Here is a 22001-nt window from a genome sequence, read left to right as displayed (position 1 = left end):
TCGTGGTGCACACTGGAGGAAAAATTAATTCACTTGTGAAATCATCTCTGCTGGTATAAATTAAAATTTTCCCTTTTGTGATGAAGGTGTCAGTTGTCTAAGGACCAGGCAGGCTCCCACTGCACACCCTGGTCCATGTGCCTCCTATCTCCTGGTTCTTCTGCACATCCCCTCACTGAGATCTGACTGCAGGAACAATCCCTAGTTTGTACTCATCAAGAACCAAAACTGAGAGAGGAAATGTGGTTCCTGCAGTACAGCTGTTGCTGAAAGCTTTCTGAGTAAGGCAAACTGTACGTGACCAGCTGGTGCCAACCTGTTTTGGAGCAAGCCACCATTATTATTTTACATGCAGGTAAACAGGTCTTGACCCTTGAAAAATATTTTTTTTTCCTAACTTGTTTTGATTTAATTAAGATTTTTGAATACTTGTGAGCCTAAAATGGGAAATTAAATTAATTGGAAGTTTGTGCACATCCTTGACTATAGAACAACCTTGAAGAATTGTGCAGCCTTTTCTCTACTTGTCACTAAAAGAACCACCCCTCACCTCACTCAAAACTGAAACACCAGCGTTCAGGAAGTGACCCATTCACCATCAGCTCCACAGTAGAAATCTCTCTGCCTTTTTTAATCTGAGTTTCTCGGGTTGCAGAACTCACGTTATTCACCCCTGCAGAACAAGGTTCCAGTTTGCTCTCAACAGACAATAATTTAGATCTCATAAACTGAGAGTTCCAGGAGTAAAACAAAAAAACCTTACAGGGTGTGTAAAAGATAGCAAAACACAGCCCAAGTGGTGTGAAAACTGTTGAAATTATGCAAATTGGAGTTTATTGTTCATGCCCACAGGACAGTGACACAGCAAAGGTAATTTCCCTAGCTTGAGCCACAGAAGTGATGACTCCATCTCAAGGCTGTGGTGCCTTGTCTGTCCCCTGTGAGCACCCTCTGGGGAGGAGGGCACTGATTGCCACTCACACTGCCACAGGATGTGCCCAGTTTGGGCTTTGTGCTGGCTTTCACTGTTGGGAAAGACACAGCCCAAGCCAGCTCAGTGCTGCAGCTGCCTGAGGAGGCACAGAAGTTACAGCAGCCAGAAAAGGTGTTCCAATGAGTGAGTGTAAATTCAAGCAGCACAAGGACTTTAGCAGGGTAGCAGTCAGTGTTTGCCCCTGCCATCCCCTCGACCCAGCATTTCCCTTCTCTTCCTTATTGGTACAAGTGCAGCATCTAAAGAAAGTATTTAATATTTGAGCTGAGCCTGTCCTCCCCTTTCCAGAACCATGCCTCAAAAATCAACCCAAGGGCTTGTTACTAAAAAAGGCAGAGGCAGTTGCATATTGAATGGTTTATTTTAGATTCTTTCAGGCCTGGACAAATGACCTGGTCTCCCTGGAAAAGGGCTAGCAGACTTCCCTGCCATTTAAAAACTGCTTTTGCTTGCATGATTTTGTTTCAAAGGAGGAATTCCTCTTCTTTAAATAGCTTTTTAGAAGTGTATATAGCAGCAGTATGGTACAAAGATGAGTATTTTCTTTTCACAGTACACACAGGTTAGTATTGCCACTGAGAATATGCCTTAAACAAATGCCTTGAAAAACAGCATTCATTCTGTATTACTGATCCACCCAGAGTGTTCATAAAACTCAATAAATTCAATACCCAGAATTTAAATAATAAAACTGCAAAGTGTCAGGTATCATTCCAGAATTGGAATTACAGTAGATCCCACATTTTCCCTAACGCTGGCAGGTGCATGCTGCTCTATATACAGAACAAAAACCCCAGAAGCAAATACATTTTATATTAAATATACATAAATAGCAGGAGTGTGACTGGAGAGCCATGCTTGCATTAATACTGAGTCTGTGCTGGCAGAGTCCTTTACCAAGCACGGGCACAGGCGAGTCCTTCCGAGCCCATCCGTGGCCTGGCTGGGGCTGAGCAGGGTCTGTCCCACACCAGCCCTGCTGGGGGCACAGCCATGGATGCACACTGGCAACAGGGGCAGTCACAGCTTCTTCACCTTGTCTTTGTTCTTCTGCAGTTTAGTGTGCACCACCTTGAGAGTAGTGAGGAAGTTCCCGAGGAACAGCAGCAGGAATGTGAAAGCCAACACCAAAACCTGGAAGGGAAGAGGAAGCAGCATTTATTACCTTGTGATATTACAACATGGATTATATTCAGCACTGCTGGGCTCTACCAGACACAGAACAGGCTCTGTGCTGCATTATCCTGAGATATTTCAATGGAGTCAGATGCCCAAATATCTTTCAGGATGTGGTCAGGCACCCCCTCTGCCCTGCTCTGTGCTTCTTCTGAGCAGAGCCAACACACACCTGCCATTCTTTGCATTCCTTGTGCCTTGACAATCTGAAAAGAGTGATTGCATTGTATAGCTGCCAGAACTGCAGAGGGGAAAAGAAAAAAGGCAATTTAATTATGAGCAAAAAGAATTAAGCCTTGGAAACGTTTGTCATGGCTGTGTGTGATCCAAAGCACCTTTGGGTGGTGCAGCAGCAGACACTGCAGCGCAGAGGGAGGAGGGGATCACCCAACTTACATGCCCAAAGAACAAGAAGGGAAGGAGAAACGTCAGCCCCCGCCACATCCAGGACTGGAATCCTTCTGGAAAAGGTTGACAGAAGAGGCAGAGTGTGAGCACAGAAGAGCCAGGACTGAACCTGCAGCTCCTCCCCACCCAGATCACCCCATAAGGGCTATTCCTATAGAGTAAAAATACTTGTTTGAAATTGCAGTAGTTGGAGGAGGATAAAGTTAGGGATGACCAAAACCTCCATCTCAGTCTCCTCAAATGCTGACAAAAATCAGATTCCTCTGCTCCTGGCCTACAGGACCTGAGGAGGGGGATAAAAGTCTCACTGCCCTTCCTGCCTTGGGACACAGGCAGCCAGGCAGGGGACAGCTCTGCACTGTGGGGGCACACAGCCCTCTCCCTCCCTATCACTGCACCCAAAACCTGTGCAAAGAAAGCACAGCAGGAGACCTCACCTACTGTAAGGTCCAAGTGGTTTCTCTCCCCCAAAGCCCGGAGCCTGTAGAGGCAGCCCCTTTGGTAATAATACTGTAAGAACTGAACACAGCCTGGAGAAGGAGAGAGAAAACATCACTCCATTGGTTATCCAGAAGTATGGTAAGCATCAAACTACTTTAATAATATTTAATCCAACAGCATTTAATTATTGCTTATATTTGTAGATTGCATATTTGTATACAATCTTTATATTCCTACAGTTTAATATTCCAGTATTTACCAAATGAAAGTGTTTTCTTCTAAGCACATATGACACAAAATGACTTTACCCCCTGAATTAGCAAGGTAAGATATACTCACTCTGAAATATTGAAAATGCTAAAAATTGACTGCGAAACATCTGATACATGAGTCCATCGGGCCTGGAAGCAGAACATGGGGAGTTCCATTAATCTGCTAAAAGCATCCAATGCATCCAACCCTTCCCCTTCACCACCAGGCCCGATGCCATTAGCAAACGAAGCAGCAGCTGGTGCCCAGCCCATTCCACCCACTGGGAGCCCAGAGAGGTGCTACAGCCACACAGAAAATGCTCTCATTGATTAGGTTTCCCCTCTTTAACAAGGATAAATGCTGTCCCCTCTCATCCTTAATCAGTTTTCTCCAGGCAGCAAAGCCATTCAGCATCATCTGCGTTGAGAATCTGCAACAGGGGGTGGTTGTGCTGCTTATCCTGAGGGCAGTTCAGGATAGATGGAGGGCAAGGACTGCCTGCCCCAGCCACTGTCAGACCCTTACAGATTCAGGAGAAGCTGTTGTTTTAAAACAATTTTTAATAATTAACTCATCAGGTCATGCCCAAGTTGAGACAGGTTGCACAGGGAGTGCATAGTGGGTTGTCTGACCACCACCACCCTCTGCAAGGGGGTAACTTGAATTTTTGGCTTTAAACTCTCTAATCAAGGCTCACTAAAGGCACCAAACATCCCTTTTGTGGTGTCCTTCCTCTATAGCAAAGTGCTGCTTGTTTCCTTAAGTACAGAGACAGAAACTGGGAGACTTGCAGGGATTTTGCTATCACCAGCCCAACTACAGCCACAGGGTTTGCATTTCTTTCCTTTTTCTTTAACCAGCAATGTAAATACAAACTTACAGTGTTGTATTTATCATTGAAAACATCTGTAACATCAAACAAATATTAAGGCTGACACGCTGCCATACGTCCTGTGGCCACAGCTTCATGGTCACACTGGATTTAAATGCTCAGATGATGTAAACACCATGAAACAGGCTTGAAGCACCTCGAGCAGGCAGGAGCAGACTCACCACGTTAACATCACTCCAGACAGGAACGTGGAAACATAGTGATGAGACACCCACCAGCCTTTGATCCTGAGCAGTAAAAAACATGGCAGTTAGACAAGAATGGATTTCAGCATTGCAGTCCAGCTTACAGGCAAAAAATGATCCAAAAATGGGAACAAAGCAGATGTCCTAACTCAAGCACAAGGGATGCTGTGGCATTTCCAACCAAAGATGTGTGACCTCTAACACAAGGCAGAACACACACTCCAGACCACATCTACACCCTACAGCTACCAAAACCAGCCAACACCTTGGACCAATAACTTGGGGACTATTAGGAACTGCAACTGCTCTCTCCCCAAATGTCAGGTGCCCCTGGAAGTGACCAGGGAGGAGGAGAGAGACAAGAGACTCTGCAGAGAGGCCATCAGCATCTCAGATTTGCTGGGCTTCAGTGCCAGGCTGAATCCCTTTTTGTTGCCTGGTTTTCTGTAAGGACATTTCATGCTTTCCTGGTTTTTGAGGGTGGCACTGTACCTTGAGCCATTGCTAATGAGAATGCTCTCCCGTATCGTCAGCGTGCAGTAATACCACACCAACAGAAAGTTAAACACTTCATCTGTCACCCTGTTAAACACAAAAACCACAGAGTAAAAAACCCTCTTGTTAATTATAAAGACGCATTTTCAAAATCCCTATTTTTCCTCGATGAAAACCTGCCCAGGTGAGGCTATGGACACAAAGTCCCATCCTGAACATCTCTAACCCACATGCAGCACTGCACACAGGGGCAGCACTGCCAGGCTCCAGCCCCTTTTACCCTGGGATCCAACACTGCAGATCCTGAGCTGATAAGCAGGTATGCAGGGATGACATTAAGTGCTGCTCAAGGAGAGAAAGCACCACAGAAGCAGCAGATGATCCAATTTAGAGAGGCCTTTCCAGGCTAATTCAATGAGGAGATTCCATGAGATCTATATCAATCCAATCAACTAAAAGAATGGAAGAGCATTATGCTCTGGGGCAAAGAAACCAAAACACCAAAACTTTATTTTGCCATTCGCAAACTCCTGAAGCCAAGGGGACTTGGGGCAGCCTCTGTACAGGGCAGCATCACTCCTGGTACAATCCTGCATTCACTCAGACACACAGAGACCACAGTGGAAGTGCATGGCTCCAACACCTTCCTGGTTTTTAAGCAAAATGATAATGGAAGCTTGTTGGTGCTCAGAGGCTTTATCACAACCTAGAGGTAATGTTTCAAGTCTGATTATTTCACACAAATTCTCTTTTGTTGTTTTTGTTACCCCAGAGCTGCAGCACACTGTTGGTCTCTGCCTGGGACAGCCCACAAGTCCAACCAGCTTTGTTCCCAATGACAGCACGATGCCAGAATAACAACATCAATTTTTAGCATCATCAGGAAATGTGATGTTGGACTTTCCTTTTAAAAAGGAAAAACAATTGGCTAAGATACGGCTCCTGCCAGAGTTGAAGAAGAGCAGGAGTCCTGCTGCCCAACTGCTCAAAGCCTAAACAGCACCTGAGCTGTCTCACTGTCCTTAACAGTGCATAAGAAAAGTCAAACTCAGCACAATTTTATGCACAACACTTGATAAGAAATAAAAATGCATCTTACCTGTAGTGGAGAAAACACCTGCAGGCAACAGCCCCCAGTAACAAGATTATTGTCAGATAAAGTTTGAACTTCTCATACTCGTCCTTGTAGGCAAACCTGGAAGGAAAGAGGTGCCATTTGTGGACACAAACAAATGTTTGACTGGAACGTGGCTTCATCTTTTCAAACCACATACAAAGCCAAATATCAAGCCCAGAGACAGAGGTTTTGTGAAACCCTTAGAAAAGCAGTGGACAGTGGTGAAAGGCAGTGTTCTGCCTGCAGGGAGGGTCTGTCTCAGCTGCAACACAATGCCCTAAGTCCATCAGAGCTGGTTTCTGGGTTGGCATGACAAGATTTTAAAAATATATATATATATCTCCATTTTCTGGAGCACTGTATGCCTAGAAGTCACAATACCATTTTTCAGCACAAAAAAACTCCAAACACTTTTACAATTAAGGCCACAGGCTGAGCCGGGCTTAAAAGCAAGCAATAAATTGAATTAATTGGAGCTACATAAGATGTCAGCTCATCCCCATGTCACAGTCCAGTCACCCACCCTCAACATTTCACTTATCAGGCCTAAGAGAAACACATTCCCTCTCTGGGCTTCAGTCCACACCCACAGCTGGCCCAGAGAAACCCCAACTCACACACGTGGGGAGGCTCACTCACTTTGCCTGGTTGCTCAGGAGAGTGACATTCACATTTCCCAGCACCAGATTTAAGTACAGGCTGGAAGACAAAAGCCAAGAGCAGACCCAAGTAAGTTGTTTTATTTGAACACCACAGGATGATCTAGAGCGAGGTGATGAGACAGTGGCTCTGCCAAAGCCACGTTTGCTGGAGGTTTTCAGTTAATACAAACTGGAGGGAAATACCACAGAAGAGGCTTTACACATGGAAATATGGGTCAGAATTTCTAGGAAGTTACTGAAAAGCCTTATTTTCCTGGTCCCTTTTTTGCACTACAGTCTAAGGGCAATATACGTAGTATGCACTGGCCAAACCCAAACACAGGGAGGATTTGGAAGAAAAGTTTCTGTTAGAAACTTCTGAGGGGCTGCAGCACCACACAGCCCTTGACAACTGATATAACTCTGTCCTAGCAACCCTGCTTGAAGCAAAAGTTAAAATTGGTTAAAAATATTATTTTAAAAAAGAGAAAAGTCTTGTTCTGATTCAGCCCTCAAAAAAATTAGCCCAGGAAAACATCAGTGTGGAACAGTGAACTGCACAATCCCTTGCCAGTGCAGGTTACTGTCATTTTAACAGAAAACCTGCACTGCCCACACACATTTACATCCACTCACAGCTAATGAATTCTGTGTACAACTGACACAGCAGCTCAGCAAGAGATTTATGACTAATCCAATTTTACATGTCTTTCTTCAACCTTTTCCTTCAGGAACAAAGAGCATTGCTGTGAACATTTAAAAATCCAAAATTCCCTGAGCACACGAGCCTCCCTGGTGGAGCACATACCCATTCCTCTTGGGCAGGTAGGCTTCCATGTCAAAGAAGGCATTCTGCCTCTCCTTGATCTGGCTGCTGATCTCCTGAATGAGAGCAAACTCCTCCGGACTCGCTCTGGGCTTGCACCTGCAAGAACACAGAAACAAGATATTCCTGTTCATGTTTTCACCTCCTTTTTATTTGAAGGAAAATAATGCTGTCATAAAATCCAGGCTGTTAAAAAGCTGGCTCTGGGAACCGATGCTTTGCTCCTGTATTTCTGAGGAACCATTTGGCTTATCACGACTTTATTTCACTGCCAGGTTTATGCTGCTGTAGGTTACTTCAACCAGTTGGTTTATAAATCAGCTTCTCTTTCCAGCAGCTCAGTGACAGGATTGCATGGGAATATTGTGTTTTTCTGAAGGAACTCCCTCCACCCTGGGAACTCTGTGCGTGGTTTCAGGCACTGCCCTCGCAGAGGCTGCAGCTCTTCAGGTATGAAGTATTTCAGGATGTAACAGGACACAGAGCTGATGATTTACTGACAAACTGTGGTTTTAGTAATTAATGTTAACCAGAGAGCAGTGAACAGCAGAGCCAGCAGCCTGTGGTGTCAGAGGTGCTGCACACAAGGAATTCAGCCCATGGCTCCTGGGATCAGCCAAGCAGCCAGGGACAGTTCCCTCCTGTAAATCCACCCAGGAGCAAGTTATACCTTCAGGTTCAAGGACTGGTGTTGCTCTTCCAGTGCAGTTTACAGAGCAAAGAATTGCTCACCTGGCACAGCCAGAAGCTGCACAGCCCTGCAATACACAGCATGCACTGCAAGGAAGAAACCCACACCAGCTCCCTTAAACTTCTTTATTTACAGGACTCCCTCTCTCATGCAGTAATGAACACTCTACTTGGCTGTAATATGGAACAACTTTAGCACTGCAACATAGATTTTCTAGTAAAAGTACTAAAAATCCAAGCATTTCAGCCCTTGGGAAGGAGAACTATCCCATTTGTGCCTCCTCCACCCTCCTGTTACCGTTGCAGGCTGTGCTTCAGATCCCTCAGTGTCTTCTTCTGCCGCTGTATGGAGCTGCTGCAGGCTGTCTGCAAGCTGGTGACTTCTTCCAGCTTCTGCCTGTAAACTTTGTGTGTTTCCTGCAGGAGAAGAGGAGATGGTTGGTAGGAAGAGCCCTCCTAGGTTATTTGGTCCTCACCTCCAAGGGAAACCAGGAAAATCCTGGTTTTATGGGATACAACAGGCACCCCTTTAACAAGCAAGAAGGGGAAGATGCCAAACCAGTACAATAGGGCGTAAATGGACACTGATGAAATTCCTACAAGAGGAAAAGCATCCTCTACACTCATCTCATTGCCTCTTTAAAGAGCTTTCCCACTCAGGAGCTTCTCACTCCCATCCCAACCTGCAATGAAGCCCCTAATCCTTGAATCCCCTAATCCTCCATTTGATCCTGATCCATGCCCATCAAATGGTGGCTAAATCACAGAGCAGTCACTCCAATTTCACAGCCAGATTAAATCTTGGAGAAAATAAGTGAGGACCTAGCAGAGTGGGGGAGGGAAGGGAAAGACACAGCACCAGCCATAAATCCATGGCTGAGGGTTTATGCACCTCCTGGCCATCGCTGCCATCCCAGCCCCACGGATATTCAAGCAACCTGCCCCATATTCTGGTTTAAAGAGCTGAACTGATGTCCCTGCCTGTGGCCTCAGATGCTCCCTGGGAGGAGCTGCTTTATCACAGCTCATTGGTCCCCTGAAGCCCCCAATTAGTGCTCAGCCATAACGAGGACAACCAACTGCAAACCCATTGAGAGGAGCCTCTGCTCTCATCCCTCCCTGCTCTTGGCTCTGCTTTTCCACCCTTTGCAAGGATTTCACCCCTTTCCCCATGAGGGAGGTCTCAGGAAGGGCTCTCCAAGCACCAAGCAATGAACTCTGAGCCAATTTTAAGACCTATAATGAGTTGGAAAACGAGTGTGCAGAGTTAGTGCCAAGAGACAGTGTGGGTTACACGGCTGCTTCACCGACCAGCACACCAAGAACCACAGGAAATTCCCACCGCTCTTCCCAGAGCATAAACATGGTGGTGAAACCACACAAACCAAACCTCTGCTCTCCTCCCTGCTAGGACCCACCTGGTAGCTGTTCTTTATTTACAAGAACAATCCAAAACAAGCTCCAGTGTCTGATTTAAAGACCTTAATAACCAAACTAACCCTGTACAGGCACTGCAGTTCTCACTGTTTCAGGCTTACTTTGGTTTTGCTGAGCACACCTTTATAGCACTAATCCTGACACCTTGACCACCAGCAGCTGCCACCCCACCAAAAAGTGTTTCTACTTTCCTTTTCCAGGTGGGGAAACTGAGGCAGGGACAATCACTGATATTTACTGTGGTTTAGGTCAGACTAAGGCAGGGAGTTTGTCAAGAAGGTGCACACAGCAAACAAGTGACCAACAAAACCACGCCAGCTGCTCTCCCCCAGCACCCAACCCTTGTTTCTGCCAACAGGAGTACAACCTGAACTGAGTTTTAATTAAGAAACAAGCTAAATGTGGAGATCACACTTTTTTTCTTTTTGCATGCACGTTCTGTTTAACAGTCTAAAAGAGGCTAAAACAGCCTCCAGAGTGAGAACAGCCTGTCGTACTTTAAAACTGGCTTCAAGATTTTGAGCACGTGTATAGGTGCAGCACTGATGACAAGCAGGGAAGGAAGGGAAGGTTTTGGGAGGTAAGAGCATCTTGTAGAACAGCTCCTGGCCCCCCACTCCGAGGCCCTTCTGGCCGTCGGTGCACTTTTGCAAGAGGAAAAGCAGCACTTGGACCCGGCGTATCCCAGCACAGGAAATCAGACTCGGCCAGGAGATGCTGGCGGGACAGGCGCTGCCCGCGCTGCTCTTTGCAGCACAACCGCACCGCGTCTCCTTTTTCCATCCTTTCTCCAGCAACGGGAACCGCGGCACCACATCTTGGTGCATCCTCAGAGGGACCTGGGGCACGGCCAGGGCTCGGTCTGGGCTGTCCCGTGCGGGTAGCGGGACACGGGCTGTGTGCGGGGGCCGGGCACGGAGGGATGCACGGGATCCCGGCTCCGTGCGGGCACCCCGCGGCCGCAGCGAGCACGCCTGGGGCTGGGGGGAGCCCTCCCGCACCTCCGGCTGCTCCCGCCGAGCCGCCCCGGGGATGCGGCCGGCCGTGGGGACCCCCGGTCCCGCTCCTGCCGGGCGGGGCGAACCGGGGCCGGCCCCGCATCGCGATGCGAAGCAGAGCCGGCAAGGGCAGCGCGGGGGAAGCCGCGTCCGCGCAGGCGGCGGAGGCACCGCGATGCCCCGCGGGGCCCCGCCGCCCCCCGCTCACCTGGAGCTGCCGGAACTCCTCCTCCAGCTCCCGCCACTCGCCGAGGCTCCGCTCCAGCTGCTCCCGCATGGCCGCGGGGCCGCGCCAGCTCCCCGGGCCCCGGCGCGCGCCCGCCGCCCGCACCCCCGGGCCCGCGCGCCGCGTGCGCCGCTGACGTCATCGCGCGCGGTCATGGGCGCGGCCCCGCCTCTCCCCCCCGCCCGCCTCAGGGGAGGGACCCGTCAGGTGAGGGAGCGGCTCCGGTCTGGGCTCACCTCGGGCCACAGAGCCCCTAAGGCCGGAGATTCCGCTCAGGTCAAGGCTCCCCTCAGGTGCGGGATCCCCTCCTGTGACGGCCCTGCTCAGGCCCGGGATCCCCTCCCGTGATGGTCCCCTTAGGCGCGGCCCCCGTCAGGCCTGTGCTCTCCTCAGGCCAGAGCTCCCCTCAGATGGCGGGGTCCCCTCGGCTGCTGTCACCCGCCCTGCCCCGGTCACCTCCTGGAGGCCCTGCACTTCTCCTGAGGCCCCTTGTGTTGTGGCAGCACCTGAAGTTCTCCGTGGTGTGACATGGAAGCGTCTTCCTGCCCTTTCAGGGTGGTTCATCACACATGGAGCGAGAGTGGAGATAAAACCCTCCACTGCACAGGGCCAGCCCCCTCAGAGAGCCCTGGGGGCTGAATCTGAGGCAGCTCAGCACTGCAGCTGCCTCGACCTTGGTCACAGGTCCTTGGTATCACAGAAGATGACAAAAGGATTCCTGATGTCTTTATTTTTACAATAATTACCCATTCAGCAGCTGGACTGGCCAGTTGTGAGCTGGGCCTGATGTTCTGGGGCAGGGTGGGAAGAGTTGTAAATGTTGATGCCACATCCTGCGAGTTGTGAGTTTCTTATGCAAGGGTAGAAATTGGCAAAGAGGAAGAAAAAGGGAAGGGGAAAGGAGCAATTAAAAAAAAAAAGGTACAAGGAAGAGGAGATGGGAGGAGTGAAGTAAAAACACAAATGCAATGCTCTCTTTTCACGAGGAGTGTATGTAGGATTCCATTTCCTTGAATTTCATGTAAACAACCAAAAATGTTGGTTGTACAGATGTTCCTCAGTGTTCTTGCTGTCCCTGGTCCTTCTCTAGGTCCACTGGTTTGATTTTGCATATTTTTTTCATACATTTGTGGGTGGACACCTGAAGTGCCGCTGATGAGCTGCATTCAGTTTCCAGAGAAACCCTCTCAGAACTTGCAGTGGTTTGGGATTTCTGCTGGTTTGAGAAGCACCAACCCCAGGGATGTTGCATTGTCCCTGCTGCTTCTCCAGTGAGGCCACGATTGTCCAGAGATCAAACATGTGTTGTGGCAGGTCTTGGTAATCCTGAAGTAGAAAAATAAACTAATCAGCATAATAGAAATGTCACAGCAATTTGTTACGTCTGTGTTAAATTTTTCCTGGATTCTAGCATTTGTCCACAATCCTGTGTAACAGGACTTTATGTTACAGGAGGCCTGGAGTTTGGATTGCAGACTTTGGAGGAAGGAGGATCACATCTCAGATCGGAGCGTTGACTCCGCGCTGGATACGTGCCAAAACTTTCCAGTTCACCACAAGGTTGGAATACTCCCTGCCAGCAAAGTTATTTCTCCTTCCCACATGAAAACATTCCCTCCACCTTTGCAGATCCCTGTCAGCTCAGTTTATCACCACCTCTGAGATGTAGCTGCATCTTACCCCTTGCTGCTGAGGCTGGGGTGCTGACACCCTCCTACAGATCTGGAATCCAGAAAGTAAAAACATTTGAACATTTGTAGGATTGCTTGTGTCAGTTCAGGAAAAGGTGCTTTTAGAAGATATCATAAATTGTCAATAGCCCTTAAAAGTATTCCTTTCACTGCTGATCTGTAAGCCTCAAAAGAGCAGAAGGAAACTCTTATCAGACATGAATATTTGTCCTGGGCTGGAATTCTGCAGGCTGATGACATTTAGTTAGGGCTGTGGTGTGAGTTTCACATACAAAGGCAGGAAATGTGCATTTCCCACTCAGAGCCCTGCTGGGCTGGCCACAGAGCTCTCCCAGAACACCAAGGGATTTATCCCAAACTTTCCTACCTCTCCCCTACACCTCTGGACAAGGAACAATTCTTACACGTGTTGTGGCTGTGCATAATGATTACCCCAAAAGATTTCTTTCAACTTTTTAACTACACCATGCTAATTAATATCCATTCAAGAGATCTGCATTTTCTTTCAAACAGAAACCACAAAAACATTTAGATAAGCACAAACATTGTGAGTGTAGCAGGGCTGGCCTTACAGCTGGCTCTGCATTATTTAACCTTGCACTGTTACAAAATAGTTCAGAATTACCTGTAAGCTCTCCCCACTCCTGGGAGGCTGCAGCTGTTGGTATAATCTCATTATTTCAATCACATCTTTGTGAATGAAACCAAAGCAAGCTGAGCTAGCAGGGATCCCCTCAGCCCTGCATGGGGAGCAGGGCTCTGTGCAGCTGCTGCTCGGGGCTCCCACACCTCACCTGTCTTTCACTTGTGGCAACACATGAGGATTGCTGCTTTTCCTCTGAATTTCAATATTTTATGGTCATTTTTCATGGTATCTTGCAAGTTTTAATGGCTGTCTTCTGCTGCCAGAGATCACCTAAGGCCATTGCACAGCAAATTTGCAAACATGAAATCTCTGGTTTGCCTTTACCTGAATTAATCCCCAACTCACCAACTTTTCACTGCCAGAAAACGTGTCTAAGAAATTGAGTTCATAAATCAAGTTAAGGATCACAGAGAAATTGTGGCTATTTTTTCTCTGGGTGTTAGATTTTGTGTGAGTACACATGGTTATATATATGTACAATCACATGTGAGCTCCTTTCCTTCACCCTCCAGACTATTCCTGAATGCAAATTCCATTCATTCTTTCCTCTTAGGATAATTGAGGCTGTTTCCTTTGATGCTTTTCCCCTGTCTTAGAAATGCAGATTCTTTCCAGCACAGTAAAGGAGAAAGGACAAAATATAAATGTAGATGAGTCCCTATTCTGCCATCAGGTGACAATAAGCCATGATAAATAAAATACTTGGCACACGTTTCAGCTGGAGATTCATACTGCTGATTCATCTTGCATTCATCTGGATTTATCCTTCAATTAAGGAATAAATTAAGGATTTGAAGTGAGGCATTAGCTCAAGTATGGCCAAATTTATCTGCCTCCAATGATATTAAGAGTCTTGCAAAGCACTCCACGGTCAGTAAATAATTCTCAGCTTTGGGTGACTTCAGGAATTCACATCAAGACTTTACCTTTAAACCTCTGCCCTGTTGCAGGTAGTTCAGCAGAGACCAAGAGGTGTAAATCGGCAGCAACAGGAGCTCCTGGGGAGAGGGTATCTGGTGTCAGCTCCCAGGGCTTCAGCCTTTCAGTTTGCAGGACTATCTAAGAGCCTGAACATTCCAGATAACCCAGGGGTTTAACTTTAGGTTGTTTTGATGTAAAACCAACACGGTTTTTATCTTGAAAGAACTGCTCCCAGCCAAAAGGAGGGAAGAATTTTAAATGCTTTCCCACAAGGCTGCCTCTTAAGCCAGAGGCATCAGGTGAAGTTTACACTTCAACCTTTCACTTCAATCCCTCCTAAATCCTGCTAATGACAGTTCTTTAGAGCAGAGTGGGGGATGCTCCTTCAGCTCACCAAAACAGGCTTGGTTGGAGTCCAAGACCCTCCCACCTCTTCCCTGGCTTTTCTTTTGAATATAGCAGCAATAAAACACACATCTGAGCATCCCACTTCCACAGTATGTTGTTGTCACACTCTTCACCTTTAAAGAATTCCAACATATGTTTCCCTAAATGCTTTTTCTCTATTTATTCTACAAAGTTCCCAGAATAAATTTAATTTATTGATTCTGACAGTTTTCAGTTGGTTTGGACATTTCACTTGGGTGATTCCCCAAGCTTAGTGCAAGCAAACTCAGCTTGGAGCAGCTGTCTCCTTTCAGTGCAAAAATGATTGGTTTCAGATGTAGAATACTGAGGGCCTTGGCATATATATATATATATATAAAAATTTATTTATTTATTTATTTATTTAATCCTGCCCCTACAGTGAAAAAAATGGAAAGTGCATAGTGTGTCACAGGGCCTTGCTGCAGAAAGGTGTTTCTGGGCATGATTCCATGCACAAACTCCCAGTGCTTGGTTTGCTCCTCAGTGTGTCCAGCCTGGAAGTGGAGTTCACTGCAATGAGCTGTGTTGGCAGAATAATGGGCTGAATCACAGCATAATTTACATGGACAGATTTAAAAGCTTCCTTTCAGTCCTAAGAAATGTAAGGTTTAATCAACTGAAGCAGCAGCAGCAGCAGCACAAGGAGCAGCAGAACTGCAGCCCTGGCACTGCCCAGTGGAGGTTTTGCTCTTGTTCCTTGGTGTCAGTGGCCAATGCCTGTCACAGTGAAAAAAGGAAAAGAAAACACCCAAAAGGGCTATTTGGAGCCAAATTTTGGCTGGCAAGGCTGGAACAAGGGGAATTGTGTCAAGGAAAACCCAAATTCTCCTCCTAGCACATCATAGCTTGGGGTTTTGACCCTACTTTGCATAGTGGCCTCAATGTTGTGCCTGGAAACAACTGCCCTAGGGAGAGGAAGAGAGTTTGGTGAGGACATTTCTGGGTCAGTTTGAGTTTATGTCTCACTCTTTGACTGAGTTATATATTCTAGATATATCTGACACCCTTTACAAAAATTTTCCCCACTTCCAACTTACTAAGGGGATTCCTTCTCTCAAAAGGGAATGACATTTTCTAAGTAAAATTTCTTTTGAGTGAGTGAAAAGAACTTTCTGATAAAACTTCAAATATCACCAGCTTCTCTTCAAGCTGGTCTAATTTTGTCTTTTTTTGTAAGAAGAATATGCTTGTATTTACCCACTCTGTACCCTTGTAATACAAAGGTACAGAATGGTATTATCAAGTGACAAAATAATTAAATATGATTCAAATGTTTGTATCTGAACTAAGAAAACTGTAGATGGGAATCACACCCAGCCTCTTCCTAGATAAATTATCTGTGAAACCTCCTTGGAAGGGGCAGGAGTGGCTGTGAGGGTGCTGATAACCCACTCTGGGAACACAGAAGTAAAATAACAAACACACAAAACCAGGAGCAGAAGAATTTAAAATAAACAACCCAGAAATGGAGGCAGCACCCTCCATCATATCCAGGTACAGAGGTTTTTGCAGAGGCAGTTTTTGATCCCAATTTGTGAATTTTCATTTGTTGCTGAAATATTTTAACTCTTTTAAAGTTTTTATTGTTTTCAAATGTATATTAGTTTTCAAATATGTATGTAATTTCTGGTTAGCAGAAGCTGTGGTTGGGTGTGGCATAGTTTGGACTTGCAGTTCAAAAACCTCAGGCAGCCCATGCCCTTTAGAAATAGACAAGTCAAATGGTCTGAATTAGTTAATTATTTTAATTGCCAATCTCTCAATGAAGTGCAGTGCTATATAGGGGCTGAAGTAACCCTTCCAGAGAGGGTTATTTCTGGTTGTAATTCCAAGCTGTAGATTTTGGGCTGCAATGAGCATTTTTTTCTTCTCCCTCATGGATTTCTTCATTTCCTCCCCAAACCTCCATCCTCACTCCAGCCCTTCCAACTGGCCATGGTGGAACACAGGGATGATTGTCTTCAGTCATTCTTAGGCTCTGCCCCAAACCAGAACCCATTACCATGAGTGACTGGGAATAAATCCTTCCTGGATATCTTCATCTCATTTTTAATAACAGGAGACATTTTCTCTTGTATAAGTATTTCCGAACTTGGTCATCTTCCATGGATTTCTCTCTCTCTTTTTTTCTTTCTTAAAGAAGTCTTTACATTCTGCCTCTCCTACATCCCTGGAAATGCTTGCTAGCAGCTGCCATCTTCCAGTTCATGTAATCTAACACAAGGAATTCCCTGTGTGTATTTTCCCTCAGTACAGATCTCCCTCCATCATTTCCACACCAGCTCATGTTGTCTGTGCAGCAGCTCTTCCTTCCCTCCACTTCATTTTCCTCCACCTGATTTCCCAGGCAGTGGCACTGTCTCCTTTGGCTCCATGGCCCTTACATGTGCCATGGGAAATGGAATATTTGCCTTTAGTCACATTCACACTTGGAATAAATCCATTCTCTGTCCTACCTGAGCATGAACACAACATTTAAGCCACATTCAATGCCTCAGATATTGAGGATTACAAAGGAACACCCGTCAGGGAAGGCTGAATTCTATCTCATCTTTACACAGGCAGCTGCTTTGTTTCATCACGAGATTTCCCACCTGCCTCAACATTTTTACCTCACAGCCTGCAGAGTTGTGCAAAAATGTGGTGAAAGGATGAGAATCAAATGCATTTGACTCATGGGAGTCATACAAGAGCTGTGGTGTGATACTAGAAATGTGCACAGTCAATTACCCATTAGGGAAGATGATTGCAGACACCCATAAGGCCAGAGTGGCAATCCCTGCTCACCATGGCTGTGGAAGAAATGTAATGGATGAGGGAATTAGTGTCAGGTTTATTCAGATTTCTCCTTTAAGACCGCTGATGTGCATTTTCAGGGGCTTTCTCCTATTTCTCCTGACATTTGCAAGGCTGATTTATTTGTTACTCATCGGCGCTGTAATCAGTGCTTTCATTTCCAGCCTTCTGCTGCTGGGCGTATGAAAAACCAACCAGAGGTGAAACCCTCGTTGTTTATTAGCACTTTATATTCTGCTGGAGCATCCCGAGCTCAGGGCACGTACCTGCGCAGCGCTGTGTGTGTGTGTGGCTCCGGCTGCATCCCCGGGGCTCAGCGAGGGGAGCAGCGTGCGGTGCCGTGTCCCGGCACATCCCCGTCCGCCCGGGGCCACTGCCCCGGCCCTCGGCGCTGGAGTTTGGCTCGTTGCTATGGCGACCCCGCCGCCGCAGGCAGCACCGCGCCGCCTCCAGCACAGGTCGGTGTCCGGTTCGGCCCTCGGCATCGGGGGCGGCGGGAGAGCGGCGGCCGCGCTCCGGGCTGCTCTGCAAACCGAGCTGGGCGCTTTCCGCTCGCAGCGCTGCCCTCCTGCCCGGCCCCCGCTGGGGAGGAGCGGCCAGAGGCGCCCTGAGCATTCCGCTCGCAGACAGCGCCCTGCGAAGGGAGGGGAGGGGGTGACTCCGCTCCGCTGGTGGTGCTGGCAGAGGGACCCCGCTGCAGGGCAGTGCGTGCTGCCGGGTCACGGCAAGGGCTGAGCTCAGCCGGGGCATCCTCGGGGCCGGGGCATCCTCGGGGCCGGGGCAGTCAGGCCGGGTGCACAGACAGGGGTGCGGTGCCAGGCAGGGTTCTGCCAGGGACAGTCGGCAGCCGCTTCTCTGCAGCCAGGCGTGTTTCCCTCCTTGCTCTTCATTAAGTTAAGACGTAAGATGGAGAGAAGTAGCTACGCCTCATTGCTCTGAAGTTCCGCAAAGAGACAGGGGAAAAAAAATAGGCTTCCAGTAGGGCAGTGCAGACCAAAGCTGCATTTTACCAGAGACGCGACAGAAGTCGCCGAGCAGTGTCTGGAGGGGGACGCGGGGGTCTGTACGAGCCCCATCGCCAAGCGCCGCGGCAGAGGCGCACGGGAGCAGCAGCGTCTCGCCCTCCGCACCGAGAGCTGCGGCCGGAACGGCTGCGCCGCCCGCCCCTCGCTGCCAGCCTCCCCGCGCCCTGGGAGTGGGCGGCTGAAAACATCCAGGGAGGCGAACACCGACTGCGTTATCGCTTACGCAAACCTGGCATCGCTGACGTAAATTTAGAAGGGGATTCGGCAAATAAAGGCGGCTCCCGGCAGCCCGCATTACCTCGGGTGCTCTGCGCGGGCTGGGCCTCGCAGGACATGGCGAGCAGATGGGGCTGCCCCCGCAGCTGGGAATCCTCCCTGGGGTTTGTAAATCCTGAGCTTTGAGTTAAAGAAGTGGTGGGATGTGTTGGTGGGAAAGCGATGCTCCCATCTGGCAGGGGTAGGGAAGAGACTTCTTGTCGCAGGCATGAGCGGCTCAGAGGTCATGGCCAGTGTCAGGGTGGGTGCAGATTGCTGTAGCTCGGCTCTTCCTCTTCCCCAGTGAGGGCAGGACAGGCTCAAGCCAGCTAAGAGTGGCACAATGTCATGAAAAAACCCAGCCATTGGCAAATATTGGCAAGACCCCCTTCTCCAGGAGCTTCAGCACTCAAAAGTGTGGGAAGAACGCAACAGTTCTCTCCCAGTGTATCCTGTGTTTGCATTGCTGGAGAAACATCCTCTGTGGTGGGCTGTGACCCCACCATACCGAGGGACAGATCCTGTCCTCAGTGTCCTCTAACCAAGACTCATTCTGGACACAGAAGTACTTTTGTTCAGCAGTGCTATCCTTCTAAATAGTTGCTGACCATTTCCCACAGCTGGAAAATGCAGAACTGAGGTAGAACTCTAACAGTATTTTCTTAGTTAGAATTTCTAGCTTTTATTTCCTAGCAAGGACCCAAAGCATCTTTCTTTCTCCCTCTCCTCCCAAGGCCCAGTTTTTTTCCCCTGCCGGGCTCCCTGGCACCCGCAGCACAGACGCAGCAAAATCATTCGAAATGGCTCAGTCCAGCGGATCAGGACAGAAGGGGGAGCCCGGGAGACAAAATCGGAGAGCATCCCACCCCGCCGGGCTCCAGCCGAGCTCTGGATGTTAACGGCATTCGCAGAAACTTGCTTTTGTTTCTACAGCCACCTTTTGGCTTTTGTTTATGGTTTACAGGAGACCACTCTCACCTCCGAATCTGTGCCGAATTCTCACTGTGCTGAGCGGCAGTTCCGTTGGCAGTGCTCAGAAATCACCACTATGCTGCACTCCACCATTGTCCTCTGTATTTTTGAGGCAAAACATCTCCTTTTCCCTCTCTTCCCCCACACTGACCCTTTCCCTGCAGGCCTCCAATGCCCGAACCAGCCCCACTGTGCTCACCATGCCCTCCCTGCTGTTCCTGCTTTAAACCCACCTCACCTGTGAAGTCACCTCAGAAGTCACCTCCTGGGCAGCTTGGTGTGGTGGCCAGCACTTGGCCTGCCCTGGGCAAGCCCACAGCCTCCTGGGAGAGGGAAATGTTGTGGATTCAACCCTTTTTAATGAGGAAGCTGCAGGACTGATACTTTTAGCAGCAAAGGAGCCTGAGCTGCATTACTGCTGGGGGTATGAATGTCCCAGCTCCAGGTGGGCCTCAGGGACACTGGACATCTCCCTGACCCATTCCACCAGCTGTATGGAGGAGATGCCTTTCCCTGCACTCCCCAAGATCTCTGGTAGATGCAGAGATCAATGCCTGCCACAAACCTGACCTGCTGGGATTTATTTAACATTTCCTAACAGGCTGGGCTATGTTATGAACCCATTTTCACAAAGTGCTGGTTTGTACTTCAGTATCTTTAGTTGCCTCCTGTTTGTTGTATCTCTGTGCATGGCTCACAAATACTGTTCTGCCTGGACCTGCCTTAGTACTTTCTAATTTATTGCTGATAATAATTTGTTTTCTTCTCCAGATACCAGCAATATGCCTGTTGTAAAGTACCCGAGGCTTAGAGACCCTCTCTTTTATGAGTGGGACAGGAAAGCCCAGAAATGTGGATTAAGACACACAATTTATGCTGTAAATGGGGATCAGTACACTGGAGAATGGCTGGACAACTTGAGACATGGTAAGATAGATAATTTTGAGAAGAAATAGCAACTTAGATGTTCTTACAAAGGTTCCTAGGGGTAGGAAGTGGTCAGTGGTTCTGTGTGCTCTATTTGCTCCTGGAAGAGCATTCATGTAGGACCATATGTACAAACACATACACACACACATATATATATATTTGATATATGTAATGCAAAAATGCAGAAACATTTCTAATAGGTAACTTGAAGAGCTTTTGCATGCACTCAGGGGCAACTACCCAAAATATCTCTATTACAGATGTTTAAAAATCCTTTCCAAATAACAGCAAACTGAAGTCAGGTCCATGCACTGGGATGTGCCCTGGCTGCACAGTCCTTGGAGCTCTCTTAGCTCCTGACTTGGTTCCAGGAATCTTAATTTATTCCCAAGATGTGGCAGGGGCTGCAGGGGACAGAGCAGGAGGAGACCCTGTCCAAGGCAGGAGCAGCCAGAGCAGGACAGGCTTGTTTACAAGCAGTAAACTGAGGTTTGGAAAGATTTCAGTGCATTCAGCAGAGGCCACACAGGAAGGCCCTGATCAAGATTAACGCTGGTTCCACCTCGGGGAGCTAAACTGAATCCCAGACATAAGCCTGACTTTGTGCAGGGAGCGCTGCCCTGCCTGGGATGGAGCAGCAAGGGCAGCCCTGTGCACCCTTCTCCTAACCATGATGGTCTCCCTGTCACTCCTGTTGTTTGTTAAACAGGCAAAGGCACCCAGATTTGGAAAAGCTCAGGAGCTATTTACAGTGGTGACTGGAAGTTTGGGAAGCGGGACGGTTATGGCTCTTACAGCGTTCTTGACCCAGCAACCAAGGAATACAAGAGGGTGTACACAGGCTGGTGGCAAAATGACAGAAGAAGTGTAAGTGAGATTTTCTGCCAGCACTGAGGCAGTGGGACCCAAAACACGGGGAAGAGTTGGGTGCATGTGTGCAAGAAGATTACTTAAAATACTAACTTTCAGTATACTGAGGCTGAATTGAATGGCCAAGACTAAAAATCCGAGATTTGTATGGGAATGCCATCTCCTTCCTGGAGAGGGAGTCATCCCCAGCCATCTGCTGGTTACCAGGCTGCAGCCCTGAGCTCCCACCAGCTGCCACAGAGCAGTGGTTGCTGCTCAGACTCACATGCAGCTCGGCCAAGCACGATGGGAGGTCTCTTAATCCTCCCCATCCATCCCTTTCATTACTCTTGTCCTTGAACAAGTCAGAGGAACCTGTATCATAAGCACTGCCAGAAAATGCACCTTCTTCTGGGAGTTTTACAGATAATAGGCAAATAACTTGAGTTCTTTTGGAAATTAGGCCTGTCCCATTAATCAGTTTTTCCTAAAAGGGACATAATGAGAAAGTCATCTGGTCGAAGTGACTGCAATGTAATGTGCAAAATCCCTGTAGGATTGGTTTTTGGCAGATTCAAATCCTTGTTTTTGAATCTGCCAATGGAAACCTTGTGTTTGTCTTTGTGTCTGCTCTTAAATTAAACTCATCTCCACCAAGGCTTTTAATGGGCGTGTGGCTCCATGGCTCCTGTCTCTTGGAGGGAGCTTC

The 22001-nt window shown here is 48.0% G+C and overlaps 2 protein-coding genes and 1 long non-coding RNA gene across 6 annotated transcripts in view; 1 reads left to right on the top strand and 2 right to left on the bottom strand.

Moving 5' to 3' along the window:
- Window positions 1–1336: 1336 nt before the first annotated feature.
- TMEM120B (transmembrane protein 120B) lies at window positions 1337–10933 on the bottom strand. 2 transcript variants are annotated; one of them, XM_054646040.2, is made up of 12 exons: window positions 10761–10932; window positions 8416–8534; window positions 7410–7526; window positions 6600–6659; window positions 5943–6038; window positions 4841–4930; window positions 4325–4390; window positions 3359–3420; window positions 3016–3108; window positions 2567–2631; window positions 2343–2411; window positions 1337–2128 (listed from the first exon to the last, which is right to left on the bottom strand). In XM_054646040.2, the coding sequence occupies exons 1-12, from the start codon at window positions 10827–10829 to the stop codon at window positions 2015–2017; spliced, it is 1020 nt and encodes a 339-aa protein (XP_054502015.1). In that variant the 5' UTR covers window positions 10830–10932; the 3' UTR covers window positions 1337–2014. The 2 variants fall into 2 exon arrangements, with proteins under 2 accessions (XP_054502015.1, XP_077043946.1); XM_077187831.1 differs by lacking the exon at window positions 4325–4390 and having other exon boundaries at window positions 10761–10933.
- A 119-nt stretch (window positions 10934–11052) lies between these two features.
- Window positions 11053–22001, top strand: part of MORN3 (MORN repeat containing 3) — a 22165-nt gene continuing 11216 nt past the window's right edge. For 2 of the 3 annotated variants that reach the window (XM_054645758.2, XM_077187835.1), the window contains exons 1-3: window positions 17585–17719; window positions 20285–20440; window positions 21153–21310. In XM_054645758.2, the coding sequence (XP_054501733.2) occupies window positions 20296–20440; window positions 21153–21310 (303 nt within the window). In that variant the 5' untranslated portion in view covers window positions 17585–17719; window positions 20285–20295. Of the gene's footprint in view, window positions 11072–12230; window positions 12339–17584; window positions 17720–20284; window positions 20441–21152; window positions 21311–22001 lie in introns of those variants that run through there. The other variant, XM_054645757.2, reaches the window with a different exon arrangement.
- On the bottom strand, window positions 11492–17664 carry LOC143695453 (uncharacterized). Its single transcript, XR_013184658.1, has 2 exons — window positions 17528–17664; window positions 11492–12104 (listed from the first exon to the last, which is right to left on the bottom strand). It is a non-coding gene; the product is annotated as an uncharacterized LOC143695453 (long non-coding RNA).

This window comes from Agelaius phoeniceus, chromosome 18 (assembly GCF_051311805.1).
Source record: "Agelaius phoeniceus isolate bAgePho1 chromosome 18, bAgePho1.hap1, whole genome shotgun sequence".
NCBI classification, from domain to species: Eukaryota; Metazoa; Chordata; class Aves; order Passeriformes; family Icteridae; genus Agelaius; species Agelaius phoeniceus.
Note: the sequence above shows the minus strand (reverse complement) of the source record. Positions and strands in the feature narration are given on the sequence as shown.